Source organism: Heteronotia binoei, chromosome 7 (genome assembly GCF_032191835.1).
Source record: "Heteronotia binoei isolate CCM8104 ecotype False Entrance Well chromosome 7, APGP_CSIRO_Hbin_v1, whole genome shotgun sequence".
Classification (NCBI taxonomy): Eukaryota; Metazoa; Chordata; class Lepidosauria; order Squamata; family Gekkonidae; genus Heteronotia; species Heteronotia binoei.
Window position 1 is genome coordinate 13,114,916 of NC_083229.1, and position 16,865 is coordinate 13,131,780.

A 16,865-nucleotide genomic window follows, 5' to 3' on the forward strand; every position below is an offset into this window, starting at 1 on the left:
GTAGACGCCACCACCTCCTGTGGCAGTGAATTCCACATGTTAATCACCCTTTGGGTGAAGAAGTACTTCCTTTTATCCGTTTTAACCTGTCTGCTCAGCAATTTCATCGAATGCCCACGAGTTGTTGTATTGTGAGAAAGGGAGAAAAGTACTTATTTCTCTACTTTCTCCATTCCATGCATTATCTTGTAAACCTCTATCATGTCACCCCACAGTCGACGTTTCTCCAAGCTAAAGAGTCCCAAGCGTTTCAACCTTTCTTCATAGGGAAAGTGCTCCAGCCCTTTAATCATTCTAGTTGCCCTTCTCTGCACCTTCTCTAATGCTATAATATCCTTTTTGAGGTGCGGCGACCAGAACTGCACACAGTACTCCAAATGAGACCGCACCATCGATTTATACAGGGGCATTATGATACTGGCTGATTTGTTTTCAATTCCCTTCCTAATAATTCCCAGCATGGCGTTGGCCTTTTTTATTGCAAACGCACACTGTCTTGACACTTTCAGTGAGTTATCTATCATGACCCCAAGATCTCTCTCTTGGTCAGTCTCTGCCAGTTCACACCCCATCAACTTGTATTTGTAGCTGGGATTCTTAGCCCCAATGTGCATTACTTTGCACTTGGCCACATTTTCTGCTGGTACGGACAGTCTAACAGGGCTACCCATCTCGATCTCTCCAGCTAGGGCTCCTAAGTTCCCTCCAGGGGTAGGGGATCCCCCAGTTTGGTGGGCCTCAACCTGCTGGCAGGGAAAAGGCCACTGGGAGGGGATCGTAACCCCCCCCCCAGAGCCCCTTTGCTGCACAGTGTGTGCGACGCACGGAAGTGACTATTGCACTGGGCAGGGCACGAAGGGATGCTCTAAGAATTAACAGGAAACTCTATGGTTTTACATGGGGACACTCTAGTAATTTGGGGGAAAACTCTATGGTACCAAAAGAAAGCCCCCTGCCAGCAGCCATGGGGGACTTAGCAACCCTAATCTCAGCCTAAGGTAGCCTTACACGGTGGTGGTTGTAGGGTTGCCAATCCCCAGGTGGGGGCAGGGGATCCCCCGGTTTGGAGGCCCTCCCCCCGCTTCTGGGTCGTTAGAAAGCAGGGGGAGGGGAGGGAAATGTCTGCTGGGAACTCTGCTATTCCCTATGGAGATGGATTCCCATAGAAAATAATTGAGAATTGATCCACGGGTATCTGGGGCTCTGGGAGGGGGCTGTTTTTTGGCCTAGAGGCACCAGATGTTCAGTATAGCATCTAGTGCCTCTCCTCAAATACCCCCCCAAGTTTCAAAAAGATCGGACCAGGGGGTCCAATTCTATGAGCCCCACAAGAAGGTGCCCCTATCCTTCATTATTTCCTATGGAAGGAAGGAATTGAAAAGGTGTGCCGTCCCTTTAAATGTGATGGCCAGATCTCCCTTTGGAGTTCAATTATGCTTGTCACAGCCTTGATCTTGGCTCCACCCCCAAAGTCTCCTGGCACCACCCCCAAAGTCCACAGATATTTCTTGAATTGGACTTGGCAACCCTAGGTGGTTGTGAAAACTGGGCAGAGGAGGGGGGGGGGAATAGATCAGGGGCAGTAATCAAATATCAACAAAAATAAGCACAATAAGCATAATGACTGTAAGTGCAACAAAGTTACCTCTTCATGATGGAAACTTTACAGGGGCACAAGCCATGTCCCAGAAGAAGACTGCAGATTTATACCCCGCCCTTCTCTCAGAGACTCAGAGCGACTTACAATCTCATATATCTTCTCCCCCCACAACAGACACCCTGTGAGGTGAGTGGGGTTGAAAGGGCTCTTACAGCAGCTGCCCTTTCAAGGACTACTCCTGCAAGAGCTATGGCTAACCCAAGGCCATTCCAGCAGCTGCAAGTGGAGGAGTGGGGAATCAAACCCGATTCTCCCAGATAAGAGAGCTATGGCTGACCCAAGGCCATTCCAGCAGCTGCAAGTGGAAGAGTGGGGAATCAAACCCGGTTCTCCCAGATAAGAGAGCTATGGCTGACCCAAAGCCATTCCAGCAGCTGCAAGTGGAGGAGTGGGGAATCAAACCCGGTTCTCCCAGATAAGAGAGCTATGGCTGACCCAAGGCCATTGCAGCAGCTGCAAGTGGAGGAGAGGGGAATCAAACCCGGTTCTCCCAGATAAGAGAGCTATGGCTGACCCAAGGCCATTGCAGCAGCTGCAAGTGGAGGAGTGGGGAATCAAACCCGGTTCTCCCAGATAAGAGAGCTATGGCTGACCCAAGGCCATTCCAGCAGCTGCAAGTGGAGGAGTGGGGAATCAAACCCGGTTCTCCCAGATAAGAGTCCGCACACTTAACCACTACAGGGGAAGAAGGTCTATGGCTGACCCAAGGCCATTCCAGCAGCTGCAAGTGGAGGAGTGGGGAATCAAACCCAGTTCTCCCAGATAAGAGCCGCACACTTAACCACTACAGGGGAAGAAGGTCTATGAGAGCTATGGCTGACCCAAGGCCATTGCAGCAGCTGCAAGTGGAGGAGTGGGGAATCAAACCCGATTCTCCCAGATCAGAGAGCTATGGCTGACCCAAGGCCATTGCAGCAGCTGCAAGTGGAGGAGTGGGGAGTCAAACCCGGTTCTTCCAGATAAGAGAGCTATGGCTGACCCAAGGCCATTCTAGCAGCTGCAAGTGGAGGAGTGGGGAATCAAACCTGGTTCTCCCAGATAAGAGAGCTATGGCTGACCCAAGGCCATTCCAGCAGCTGCAAGTGGAGGAGTGGGGAGTCAAACCCGGTTCTTCCAGATAAGAGAGCTATGGCTGACCCAAGGCCATTCTAGCAGCTGCAAGTGGAGGAGTGGGGAATCAAACCTGGTTCTCCCAGATAAGAGAGCTATGGCTGACCCAAGGCCATTCCAGCAGCTGCAAGTGGAGGAGTGGGGAATCAAACCCGGTTCTCCCAGGTAAGAGTCTGCACACTTAACCACTACAGGGGAAGAAGGTCTATGAGAGCTATGGCTGACCCAAGGCCATTCCAGCAGCTGCAAGTGGAGGAGTGGGGAATCAAACCCGGTTCTCCCAGATAAAAGAGTCTGAACTCTTAACCGCTACACCAAACTGGCTCTCAGCAGCATGCCAACCATTTTTTTCCCCCTGAGCAACCTAGGAAAGGAAATTCTTATTCAGTGGCAAAGATACAAACACTGGAAAGGAAAAATCAGATTGGAGAGGAATGGGATGGCTGTTGGATAGGAAAAACAGTCTCTCGATAGAGCTGGTGTTCTCATTGAACGTTTTATGATGTTTCCCTGTTGCTTGAGATGGAGTCCTTGCCTTCTTCCTGTCCAGTCATCACACAAGTATGTGGCCTGCTTGGGTGATCAACCCCTTGCCTAAGGATTGCCTTTTTTTCAAAATGTCAATGAAAGGGTTCATAAACAGCCCCATAACTTTCACGGAAACTATGAAGATGATCGCCATCTAGACCTCCAAAGATCACTTTGTGGGTAAGCCCTGCAGGGCTTGTGGGTAACTGCCCCGTCTTTTTGTTCTGTTACTAGAACATAAATTTGTGATTTTTTTTGGGGGGGGGGTGCTCTTTCTGTCCGACTAGGGTTGCCAACCTCCAGGTTGGGCTTGGTATTTTGCTGGAATTACAGGTGATCTCCATCTAGGGTTACCAACCCCCAGGTGGGGGCAGGGGTAGGGGTGTGACAATCATAATTGAACTCTGAAGGGAGTTCTGGCCATCGCATTTCAAGGGACTGCACACCTTTTTAAATGTCTTCCTTCCGTAGGAAAAAAATGAAGGATAGGGGCACTTACTTTGGGGGTTTGTAGAACTGGACCCCCTAGTCCAATTGTCTTGAAACTTGGAGGGTATTTTGGGGAGAGGCACTGGATGTTATATTGAAAATTTGGTGCTTCTACCTCAAAAAACAGCCCTACAAGAGCCCCAGATACTCGCGGATCAATTCTCCATTATTTCCTATGGGAATAAGTCTCCATAGGGAATAATAGAGTTTCCAGCAGACACTTCCCTCCCCCCACTTTTTGGTTATCCTGAAGTGTGGGGAGGGGCTCCAAACTAGGGGATTCCCTGCCCCCAACTGGAGATTGGCAACCCTAGTTGGGTGGGAGCTCTGGACCCTCCCAGACTGACCTGTACCAGAGTGGTGGCAGCCCATAGAAGGCCCTCCCTGGTCCCCTGCATGTGACACCAGAGTCTGAAGCCTTGTTTCTGACTGTATTACACTCTAATCAAGACATCTGACTTTGTAGAATTGTAGAATCCCGGAGTTGGAAGGGGCCATACAGGCCACCAAGTCCAACCCCCTGCTCAATGCAGGATCAGCCTCAATAGGGTTGCCAAGCCCCCCCGCAATTTGGGAGGGAAAACACTCTAGCAATTTGGGAAAACCATAGATTTCCCCCCCCAAAAAAAAATGCCTAGAGCGGCTGGCGTGCGATGTCGACAGAACAACGCCATCACTTGTGGGTGATAGAACAAGTGCATCTTTAAGAGCAACTCAGTTTTATTCAGAATGGAAGCTTCCGTACGCTCTTAAGCAGACTTCATCAGACAAATGGGAATGGCAAGCAGCAATTCGAAATATAAGTGGGCACGTGTGAAATCATGGGGATGTTTTTAGTAGATCAAAAGAATCGCAAATAGGGATCTGTGTTTGTTAGTGTTAGGACAAAGCAGGGCTGAAAAAACACCGGAGGGTGATAAAAAAGCAGACTGCTGTTGTAGGTGCGAAGTGCCATAAATCTAGGTAACATTCTGGCTTTGTTAGTTTAAATAGAGGGCATGGTTTCTCAAGAGATTATAACATCCATTATATTTTGCCATTAGAAAAAAAAAAAGGAAGACATTAAAATACAGCGGAGGATGGGTTGGTGTATGCAATAAGACAACAGCCAATATCCCCCATTTGAGTACGTCAATTAAAAAAAAAATAAGCTGCTTAAAACATTCCCTTGATTCCACAGTGCCCACTTATATTAAGAACTGCTGCGTCCATTTCCCGTTTTGTCTGATGAAGTCTGCTTAAGAGCATACGGAAGCTTCCATTCTGAATAAAACTTAGTTGGCCTTAAAGGTGCACTTGTCTACTGCTTGGTTCTATTGCTTCAGACCAACGCGGCCGCCTACTGGGATCTATCTACTTGTGGGTGATGTCATCGCGCCGGCGATGTCAGGGGAAGTTCCCCCCCCGCTAGCCCAGTGTGGACTGGTGGATTGGGAACCTCCAGGGTGAGAGAACCCCTGCCTGGCCCGGGGCCTTTGCAGCTCTAGGCCTAGAGCAGAGATGTTGAACTCATTTGTTATGAGGGCTGGATCTGGCATAAATGAGACCTTGTTGGGCTAGCCCATGTGTGTTGTAAAATCTAATGCCAGGTAGCAGAGAGATATCTAAAGGACAGAGGCAAACAAACACAAAGATTTTTAAAGCGCTTTTTATAAAACATGCTTAAAACATTAGCCCTCATTAGCACTCATTGGTCTTAAAGGTGGTCTCTTAGAATCATAGAGTCAGAAGGGACCTCTAGGGTCATCTAGTCCAACCCCCTGCACAATGCGGGAAACTCGCAAACACTTCCCCCTAAATTCACAGGATCTTCATGGCTGTCAGATGGCCATCTAGCCTACGTTTAAAAACCTCCAAGGAAGGAGAACCCACCACTGAGGAATCGCTCTAATGGTCAGAAAGTTCTTCCTGATGTTGAGCCGGAAACTCTTTTGATTTAATTTCAACCCATTGGTTCTGGTCCTACCTTCCAGGGCCATAGAAAACAATTCCACACCATCCTCTAGCTGACAGCCCTTCAAGTACTTGAAGATGGTGATCATATCACCTCTCAGCTGCCTCCTCTCCAGGCTAAACATGCCCAGCTCCTTCAACCTTTCCTCATAGGACCCCTCACCATCCTCTCCAGACCCCTCACCATCTTTGTCGCCCTCCTCTGGACCCGTTCCAGCTTCTCTATATCCTTCTTAAAATGTGGTGCCCAAAACTTTGTATCTATCCCGTGAGATCCAGGGGATTGGGCAAAGGAAGCTCTGGCTCGTTCCTTCCTTCCCCAGGGGACCAGGGGCAGGAGGGAACCTCAGCCAATAGAAGGAGGAGAGGCTTGGCTCAGTAGCCCTCTTGTGTGATTGAAAGAGCCGGGCAAAGCAAGCTATTACTCCCCTAGGGAGGCGCCTCAGCCAATGTAGCTCCTGTGCAATTAAGCAAGCCTTGATTCAGAAGAGGAAACAAGAGAGAGGGAGAAGGAAGCAGATGACAGCTTGTTGCTTGGGGCCTGATAGGAGTCCTCCGGGAGCCTGATTCATCCCCCAAGCTGCATGTTTGACATCCTGGGCCTAGAGCATCCATGATAAGTGCAGATCGCCAGCGAGGGGGAGTTCAGCAACTGCCTCAGGATCTGATTCTATTGGACAACTCTTACTGTAAAAAATGTTTTTTCCTGATATCTTAATATAATGTAAACACATAAAGCTGATTTATTCTGAATCAAGTCAAGTCAGTCTTTGTTGACATAATATATATATATATATAAATATATCAGAGCAAATTAGTTTTAAAAGGTAATAGTAATAGCATTTGTTACTCTTTGCACTGATATTCTTTAAATTAGGTTTAGGTTTTCGGTTTTAAATTCCATAATGGATTGATTACGGCATCTTACATAACTCGATGTTAATCCACTTGCAAGGTTTCCTATCTTTTAATTTCTTTTTTGTACATAATGTGGCTATTACAGTCTTGTCCAATACGGCTTGCAGCTTGTTTAGACACACTTCTTTCTTCGCTATAGTCAATATTATTTACTGCACTGCAGTGTTATTCGCAGTGTTATTCACATCCTTGTTCCTTTGCAATCTTGTTTTGCTTTTTGTATTGGAAAACTCCAGTAAAATGTTAATGATCAGAAACAAGGTGAAAGGGAACGATTGCGTACAAATACATCAGAGGAAGCATAAGAGTAAGCAGTCCTAAGCTCTGCTCACGACCTGAGTTCGATCCCTGGCAGAAGCTGGGATTTCAAATAGCTGGCTCCAGGTTGACTCAGCCTTCCGTCCTTCTGAGGTCGGTCAAATGAGTCCCCAGCTTCCTGGGGGGAAAGTGTAGATGACTGGGGAAGGCAATGGCAAACCACCCTGTAAAAAGTGAAAACATGAAAGCAACGTCACCCCAGATTCGGAAACGACTGGTGCTTGCACAGGGGACCTTTCCTTTCCTAAGCATAAACACAAACTGTTTCTATGAGATCCCTTGGCGTGCCTTTAAAACAAAGTAAAGAAACTTAGCCACCTTCTCAGTGACACTAGATGAAGAATCGTTCAAAAGTCTATAGACTTTTGGCCAAACTGTGGCTCAGGAGCCACATGTGGCTCTTTCACATGTATTGTTTGTGCCCTGGCAGCTTGGAGAATGTGTTTAAACTTAACCTCGCTTTCTTTCAACACCTCCCTCCCTCATCTATTCTCCTCCCTCCCTCCCTTCCATCTTGTGGCTCTCAAACACCTGACGTTCCTGTCTTGCAGCTCTAAAACATCCAATGTTCACGTCTTGCGGCTCTCAGACATCTGACATTTATTCTATGTGGCTCTTGTGTTAAGCTAGTTTGGCCACGCCTGCTATAGACCTTAAGCGCATCAGAACAATCCAGCATATGAGCTAAAAGAGGATGTAAATACTTGTGACGAAGATCTGCATACACGTGACAATAAAGAAGAATATGAGTAATTGACTCCACGCATTTTTGTTTACGGAGGCAGTATCTGGCTGAGTAGGCTGTCTTGTTGAATCTGCCATGAAGAATGGCAGAGGGCATGGCGTTGCATCTGGCAAGGGAAACAGCTTTACGCTGCTGTGGCGCCTGCAAAACAGATAGATATGAGGCCATTTCCCCAGTACTGAGAGGGATCTCAAAACTCAGTGGGGAATAAGTTTTCTTAGCCAGACTGTATAGGTCTTGACACTCAGTATCTATCAACCTGTTTTTAACTTGTTGGACTGCAGCCGTGAAGGACAGCATGGACAGTAGTTCTAGAGATAAACCCATTGCTTTGATTTCCCCCCCCCCCTCAATACGTGCTGACCAATTTGACAAGTTAAGTTTTATTTTGAATCAATCCACCAATCTATCAAGGTCTGGGGTTGCCGCCAGCTCCAGGTTGGGAAATACTTTGGAGATTTAAGAACGTAAGAGAAGCCACGTTGGATCAGACCAATGGCCCATCCAGTCCAACACTCTGTGTCACACTTTGGCCAAAAAAGCCAGGCGCCATCAGGAGGTCCACCAGTGGGGCTAGAAGCCTTCCCACTGTGCCGCCCCCAAGCACGAGAATACAGAGCATCACTGCCCCAGACAGAAAGTTCCAATGATAAGCTGTGGCTAATAGCCACTGATGGACCTCTGCTCCAGATGCTTATCCAATCCCCTCATGAAGCTGGCTATGCTTGTAGCTGCCACCACCTCCTGTGGCAGTGAATTCCATCTGTTAATCACCCTTTGGGTGGAGAAGGACTTCCTTTTATTCGTTCTAACCCGACTGCTCAGCAATTTCATTGAATGTCCACGAGTTCTCGTATTGCGAGAAAGGGTGAAAAGTGCTTCTTTCTCTACCAATTTGTCTAGTATCCTTCTTCAGTTTGATTGTCACAAACTTGCATTGTGTTTTAGTATCTGTCTCAATAGGTATTTGTGTCTGATAGATCTAGGAAACCTTGTTGGAGACCTTTAGGAGGCACCGAAAGACCGGTTTGTTTTCCAGGGCTTTTGATTGGTTAGTAATAGTTCTGCTTTTAAAACTTATTTTTTTTTACACTGAAGTGTGCCATTTGTAATGCTCGAGGAACTGTTGCAAGAACATTCTGTTTTTTAGCCTCAAGCTATAGTCACCCACCCACAATTACTTGTGTCACTTGGTGACAGGTCTCTGATATGCTAATAAGATGCCTCAAGCTATTTTAATAATAGAAGTGATTTATCAGATGTTGTTTCTGAGTTTTTGACTAGCCATTTCGAAATGATTTTTCCTGGTTTGGGGCAGTAGGAAAAAGCCTAGAGTCTAGGAGCATCTTAAAGACTAATAAAATTTGTGGCAGGGGGTAAACTTTTGTGAGTCACTTCTCACTTCTTCAGATACAGCCGAAATGTATATATTGGAGCATGCAGTGATTCCAGATGTCGAATGACATTAGTAGGCAAAGGACACTAATAGGTGAATGGCAATAGCAGGTGTGATTGGATTAGATGTGATATGTAGTAGTTATGGAGTAATCAATGTTGATAATGAGACAGGAAACCTAGGTTTTGATTCAGTCCAGGTGGATTCAGATGCAATGAACAAAATGTGACATTCAGTAAGCCATGCATTAGGAGTTCAGAAGTCTGGAACCACCTCAAAGAAATGAAACATACAGTAGACTAAGTATTAACATGACACGTTAGGTGGTACAGGGATTACATCATAAGAACATAAGAGAAGCCATGTTGGATCAGGCCAATGGCCCATCCAGTCCAACACTCTGTGTCACACAGTGGCAAAAAAGAAATTATATATATATATATATATACACACACACACACACACACTGTGGCTAATAGCCACTGATGGACCTCTGCTCCATATTTTTATCTAAACGCCTCTTGAAGGTGGCCATGCTTGTGGCTGCCACCACCTCCTGTGGCAGTGAATTCCACATGTTAATCACCCTTTGGGTGAAGGACTTCCTTTTATCCGTTTTAACCTGGCTGCTCAGCAATTTCATCGAATGCCCACGAGTTCTTGTATTGTGAGAAAGGGAGAAAAGTACTTCTTTCTCTACTTTCTCAATCCCATGCATTACCTTGTAAACCTCTATCATGTCACCCCGCAGTCGACGTTTCTCCAAGCTAAAGAGTCCCAAGCGTTTCAACCTTTCTTCATAGGGAAAGTGTTCCAGCCCTTTAATCATTCTAGTTGCCCTTTTCTGGACTTTCTCCAATGCTATAATATCCTTTTTGAGGTGCGGCGACCAGAACTGCACACAGTACTCCAAATGAGACCGCACCATCGATTTATACAGGGGCATTATGATGCTGGCTGATTTGTTTTCAGTTTTCAGTTTTCAATTTCAATTCAATAGGATCCTACTTTACAATACGGGAGCCCCATGGAGCAAAGTGATAAGCTGCAGTATTTCAGTCCAAGCTCTGCTCACGACCTGAGTTCGATCCCGGGGGAAGCTGGGTTCAGGTAGCTGGCTCAAGGTTGACTCAGCCTTCCATCCTTCCGTGGTTGGTCAATTGAATACCCAGCTTGCTTGCTGGAGGTGAAGGGTAGATGACATTGTCATCCGGCATCAACCCAGAGTCGGAAATGACTGGTCCTTGCACAGGGGGCTACCTTTACCTTTTAATTTACAATAAGCTATGCACGGTAGAATAGGCCACAGTCCCAATCGTTTATCCAGATGATGTCGTGAGCCAATTTGAACAGTGCAACCTGCACATGTGCAGGCGGTTGCTGTATTAGCCCGAGCCCTGTGTCCCATTGGACTATTAGTTAAAGTAGCCAAAAAATAACCTTGGTGGGATCTCTGAAACACAAGTGGAAATTTTTCTTATTCTTTATTAACTCACTTCCTTGAGTGGTTTTTCACTGTTGTGTAGAAGTGTGAAATTAACTATCGATTTAGGAAAACAACCTCAAAAAGTATCTTCCTGTGGGCATACATCCGGAAAGAATGATTTGGGGAAACTATGTACAGAATGAGAGGATAAAACAGAGAAGAGGAGAATGATGCAAACTAGGGTTGCTGGGTCCAATTCAAGAAATATCTGGAGACTTTGGGGGCGGAGCAAGGTTGTGACAACCATAACTGAACTCCAAAGGGAATTCTGGCCATCCCATTCAAAGGGACTGCACACCTTCTAAATGCCTTCCCTCCTTTGGAAATAATGAAGGATAGGGACACTTTTTGGGGGGCTAACAGAATTGAACCCCCTGGTCCAGTCCTTTTGAAACTTAGAGGGTGTTTTGAGGCGATGCACTGGATGCTATGCTGCAAATTTGGTTCCTCTATCTCAAAAAAACAGCCCCTCTGGAGTCCCAGATACCTGCACATCAATTCTCCAGTATACCCTGTAATGGACTGAAGCAGTTAGCCTGAGTAAGCAGGGAACAGCTTGCTCTGACTGGCTGAGCTGCAGCCATGGATTGCCAAATGTATCGGTTTGCAAGAAGGCTTGTGTGGGGGAAAATTGCCTCACAGTTCAGTTCTGATTCAGTACTGAATGAGTTCAGTTGAAGATAGCAACTGGGAAGGAGCTGAGAACAGCCTGTGGGCTGAGTTCCTTGTAAGACCACTGATTTTAGGGTTTCTGTCTGTGAGAGAGTTATTTGGAAGAAGGAGCAAATTCAGGCTCTTTCTGCGAGGAAACTCTCTTGAGTGGTAGCAGAGGGGAACTGAAGATTCTGCCGAGGAGATCTGTCAGAACTTCAGGGCAGACTCCTGGTTCAATTAAGAACACATTGACACACTAGGAGAGAGACTAGATCCTTGTGGCTGAGAAGAAATCCCAGGAGACAGACAGGGGCACTAGTTGTGTAAGACTGAGACACACAGGACTGAGGGACTTGTGAGATAGCACTCAAGGGTGTGAGTCCTGTGGCATTACTCTAAGGTCTGGGGTTTGCTAGTAGGCTAGTGAGAGCATCTGTGTGGGGAAAATTCAAGTCAGATAGTCCTCGGTGTGAAAGACTCAGTGTGTGACCTTTCTTTTATATTATAATCCTTCTCTGGATAGAGTGTTTCCTAGTGCTAAGGAATCAGTGCCTGCATTGTTAGTTTTGTATATCTTCTGCCAGTTTTACATTTATTAATACTTCAGCCTGTTAACATCTCTGGGGATTAGAGATTGTTTTAGTTGAACGTCTGCCTGCCAACTGATTTGTTAAATACCAACCAATTACTATCATTTCACTCCTTCCCTTGCCTTTTGTAAACCAATAAATATGCTTTTCGGTTTTGAATCTAAAAATGTCTGGTGCTTAGTTATTTTTTCTGACAGGATTTTAGTTTGTGTGTCTGAGGTACTGGGTAAAAGTGACAGAAAAAAAATCATAGCGGTCACTTTCCCCAAGCTGACCCTGACAGTCCCTTGCATACCCTATGGGAATTGGTCTCCACAGGGAATAATGGCAGCAGACTTTCCCCTCCCCCCCCATCCATTTTCTGATGACCCTGAAGCGGGGGGGGGAGGGCCTCCAAACCTGGGGATCCCCTTCCTCCACCTGGCGATTGGTAACCCTAAAGCAAGGGAGGGACGGTGGCTCAGTGGTAGAGCATCTGCTTGGTAAGCAGAAGGTCCCAGGTTCAATCCCTGGCATCTCCAAAAAAAGGGTCCAGGCAAGTAGGTGTGAAAAACCTCAGCTTGAGGCCCTGGAGAGCCGCTGCCAGTCTGAGAAGACAATACTGACTTTGATGGACCCAGGGTCTGATTCAGTATAAGACAGCTTCATATGTTCATATGCTTTGGGGTTCCCACTGGGGAGAAAGGCGGGGAATACATGAAGTAAATAAATAACTAGAATTGTTGTCTAGTCCAATGCTGTCTTCCAGGCAGTGACTCAGCAGGTGTCCCAGACGACTCGCACTGTTTGGATGAGTACAGTGATTATCCTTAGGGTTGCCAAGGTCTGAGATGGAAAATGCCTGGCAATTTTGGGGGTTGGATCCGGGAGAGGGCAGGGTTTATTTATTTATTTATTTATTTATTTATATTAAGATTTATACCCCGCCCTTCTCACCTAGGTGTCTCAGGGCGGCTTACAACACAATAATTAAAACAATTTCAGTTTAAACAATTAAAATACCATTAAACCATAATTTAGTAAAAACAAGATAGAGTAAAAACCGGCGGCCTATAGATACATTTTTTCATCCAGGATATTTTGCATTGTCAGTTAATATCATAGGCCTGCCGGAAGAGGACTGTCTTACAGGCCCTGCGGAATTGCCCTAGATCCCGCAGGGCCCGCACCTCTTCCGGCAGTTGGTTCCACCAATAAGGTGCCGTTATTGAGTAGGCCCGATCCCTGGTGGATTTTAGGCGGGCCTCCTTTGGCCCGGGGACTACCAACAGGTTTTGTGAACCTGAACGTAGGGAGGGAAGGGGCCACAGCATGGTACAGTGCCATAGAGTCCACCCTTCAAAGCAGCCATTTTCTCCAGGGGAGAAGATCTCTGCCAGCTGGAGATCAGCTGTAAAAGCAAGAGGTTTCCAGGTCCCACCTGGAGGCTGGCAACCCTACTTCTGTCATACATTATAGGTAATAAATGAAGGGGAATAAGGCAAATTCACCCTAACCCGGTGAAACTGTGGAACTTGTGTGGCTATCCGCCCCTGAGCATCCTGTAATCCCCCAAATCAGTTTCCTTAGACGGGATGGGACTGATAAGGGAAGAAGAACATGGGAAAGACCCTTGACGCTTGTGTCCATAGGCTGCTTTGCCTTATAATTGGAGAGCCAGTTTGGTGTAGTGGTTAAGTGTGCGGACTCTTATCTGAGAGAACTGGGTTTGATTCCCCACTCCTCCACTTGCAGCTGCTGGAATGGCCTTGGGTCAGCCATAGCTCTGGCAGAGGTTGTCCTTGAAAGGGCAGCTGTTGTGAGAGCCCCACCCACCTCACAGGGTGTCTGTTAGGGTTGCCAAGTCCAATTAAAGAAAAATCTGGGGACTTTGGGGGCGGAGCCAGGAGACTTTGGGGGTGGAGCCAGGAGACCTTGGGGGTGGAGCCAGGAACAAGGATGTGACAAGCATAATTGAACTCCAAGGGAGTTCTGGCCATCACATTTAAAGGGACAGCTCACCTTTTTAAATGCCTTTCTTCCATAGGAAATAATTAAGGATAGGGGCACCATCTTTTGGGGCTCATAGAATTGGACCCTCTGGTCCAATCGTTTTGAAACTTGGGGGGTATTTTGGGGAGAGGCACTAGATGCTATACTAAAAATTTGGTGCCTCTACCTCAAAAAACAGCCCCCCCAGAGCCCTCAATACCCACGGATCAATTCCCTATTATTCCCTATGGGAATTGTTCTCCATAGGGAATAATAGAGTGCCTAGTAGACATTTCCCTCCCCCCCCCACGCTTTCTAAAGGAAGGGGGAGGGCCTCCATACCAGGGAATTCCCCCCTCCCTGCCCCCTCCCTCTCTCACACACACAAACAAACACTTACCGCACTTGGTCTTCTTCCCTCTGCCTGCTCTGAAAACGAAAGCAAAGAAAGGGCGGGGCCGTTCTCCGAAGCCCTTCCTGTTTCCTCCTTCCTGCCCAGCCTTAAAGGGGCAGAAATTTTACAAACTGCTCAGGACTCAGGAGCTCTACACCAACATGAACGCTTCAGGTATGTTCTCCCCCCCCTCCCCCCCCCCCACCCCCCCCCGCTTCCTGATTTCTGGAGACCGGGGGATGAAGCTGGGAACCCAGGAGCCTCCCGGAAAAGCGGGGGGATTGGGAAGCCTAGTGTCTGTTGTGGGGGAGGAAGGTACAGGAGATTGTGAGCTGCTCTGAGACTCTGAGATTTGGAATGGAGGGTGGAATATAAATCCAATATCTTCATCTACCTCACATGGTGTCTGTTGTGGGGGGGGGGGGAAGGTAAAGGAGATTGTGAGCCGCTCTGAGACTCTTCAGAGTGGGGGGCGGGATATAAATCCAATATCTTCATCTATCTCACAGGGTGTCTGTTGGGGGGGGGGAAGGTAAAGGAGATTGTGAGCCGCTCTGAGACTCTTCGGAGTAGACGGCGGGATATAAATCCAATATCTTCATCTACCGCACAGGGTGTCTGTTGTCAGTGGGCGGGAAGGTAAAGGAGATTGTGAGCCGCTCTGAGACTCTTCGGAGTGGAGGGCGGGATATAAATCCAATATCTTCATCTACCTCACAGGGTGTCTGTTGTGAGGGAGGAAGGGAAAGGAGATTGTGAGCCGCTCTGAGACTCTTCGGAGTGGAGGGCGGGATATAAATCCAATATCTTCATCTACCTCACAGGGTGTCTATTGTGGGGGAAGAAGGGAAAGGAGATTGTGAGCCGCTCTGAGACTCTTCAGAGTGGAGGGCGGGATATAAATCCAATATCTTCATTTTAATCTTCTATAATAAAATCAATGTAACTTAAGTGTTTAACTTTGCCTTTACTGTGTCCCGATGCTGTTTTTCAGTAACAAAGCGATCACATACAGAATGGAGTTTTTACACAAAAGGAAGTCTTAGAACTGGATTCATAACCAAGCATAATCTTTCTTCTTCTTTTCTCTTTTCAGATGTGCTGTGTCCCAGTGTCCGTGTGGAAGGAGACAGATTCAAAGAGACCAAAGGAGAAACGATTCCCGGTAATTAAATACCATATACATTATAATGAACACGTGGAATTCACTGCTGCAGGAAGTAGTGGCAGGTACAAGCATACACAGCATCAGCAGCCAGTTTGATGTAGTGGTTAAGTCTGCAGACTCTTATCTGGGAGAACTGGGTTTGATTACCACTCTTCTACTTGCAGCTGCTGGAATGGCCTTGGGTTAGCCATAGCTCTCGCAGAGTTGTCCTTGAAAGGGCAGCTTCTGTTAGAGCTCTCTCAGCCCCACCGACCTCACAGGGTGTCTGTTGTGAGGGGAGAAGATATAGGAGATTGTAAGCCGCTCTGAGTCTCTGATTCAGAGAGAAGGGCGGAGTATAAATCTTTAGTCTTCTTCTTCTAAAAAAAACCCCAGGGGGTTGGATAAATATATGGAGGAGAGGACCATCAGTGGCTATTAGCCACAAGGTATCTATGGAACCAGGGGTGGAATTCTAGCAGTAGCTCCTTTGCACATTAGGCCACCCCCCTGATTTTTTTTGTAAGCTCTTGGAAGATTGGCTACATCATGGGGGGGTGGCCTAATATGCACAGGAACTCTTGCTAGAATTCCACCCTTGGACGGAACACTAGGTTTGGAGCAGAGATGCTGCATAGTCTTGGCCCTTAGGGGACGACATTGGGAGGGTTTCTGGAGTTCTGGCCTCACATTCGTTTTTCAGTCATCTTTGCATTTAGAAGAAGAAGATGATATTGGATTTATATCCCACCCTCCACTCCGAAGAGTCTCAGAGTGGCTAACATCTCCTTTACCTTCCTCCCCCACAACAGACACCCTGTGAGATAGGTAGGGCTGGAGAGGGTTCTCACAGCAGCTGCCCTTTCAAGGACAACCTCTGCCACAGCTATGGCTGACCCAAGGCATTTAACTGAGTCAAGGCATTTTTTTTGCAGCAGGAACTCCTTTGCATATTAGGCCACACACCCCGATGTAGCCAATCCTCCAGGAGTTTATAGGAATTATGAGGCCTATTGTAAGCTCTTGGAGGATTGGCTACATCAGGGGTGTGTGGCCTAATAAGCAAAGGAGCTCCTGCTACAAAAAACAACCCGAGCTGTATTTAGTTACACCCATCCCTGGAGATGGTCTGATGGACAGCCACAACTATGCTTTGTCAGCTTTAGTCATCGTACCAGATTGTAATTGGCATAAACCCAGGCTTGACCATCCAGTTTGGTGTAGTGGTTAAGTGTGCGGACTCTTATCTGGGAGAATCGGGTTTGATTCCCCACTCCTCCACTTGCACCTGCTGGAATGGCCTTGGGTCAGCCATAGCTCTCGCCGAAGTTGTCCTTGAAAGGGAAGCTGCTGTGAGAGTCCTCACAAGGTGTCTGTTGTGGGGGAGGAAGATAAAGGAGAGTGTGAGCCACTCTGAGATTCGGAGTGGAGGGAGGGATATAAATAAAAGATCTTCCTCTTCTTCACTTTGAAATATGGCCTTGGATTTTGGTTTGCCAGCTAACT

General features: G+C 47.0%; 1 protein-coding gene across 1 annotated transcript in view; it reads left to right on the forward strand.

Annotated features, from left to right (window-relative positions):
* LOC132574858 (collagen alpha-1(XXII) chain-like) overlaps positions 1-16,865 on the forward strand; it is a 268,798-nt gene that overhangs the window by 53,427 nt on the left and 198,506 nt on the right. Inside the window, 1 exon segment of the mRNA XM_060243090.1 lies at positions 15,309-15,377. Coding sequence (XP_060099073.1) covers positions 15,309-15,377 — 69 coding nt within the window.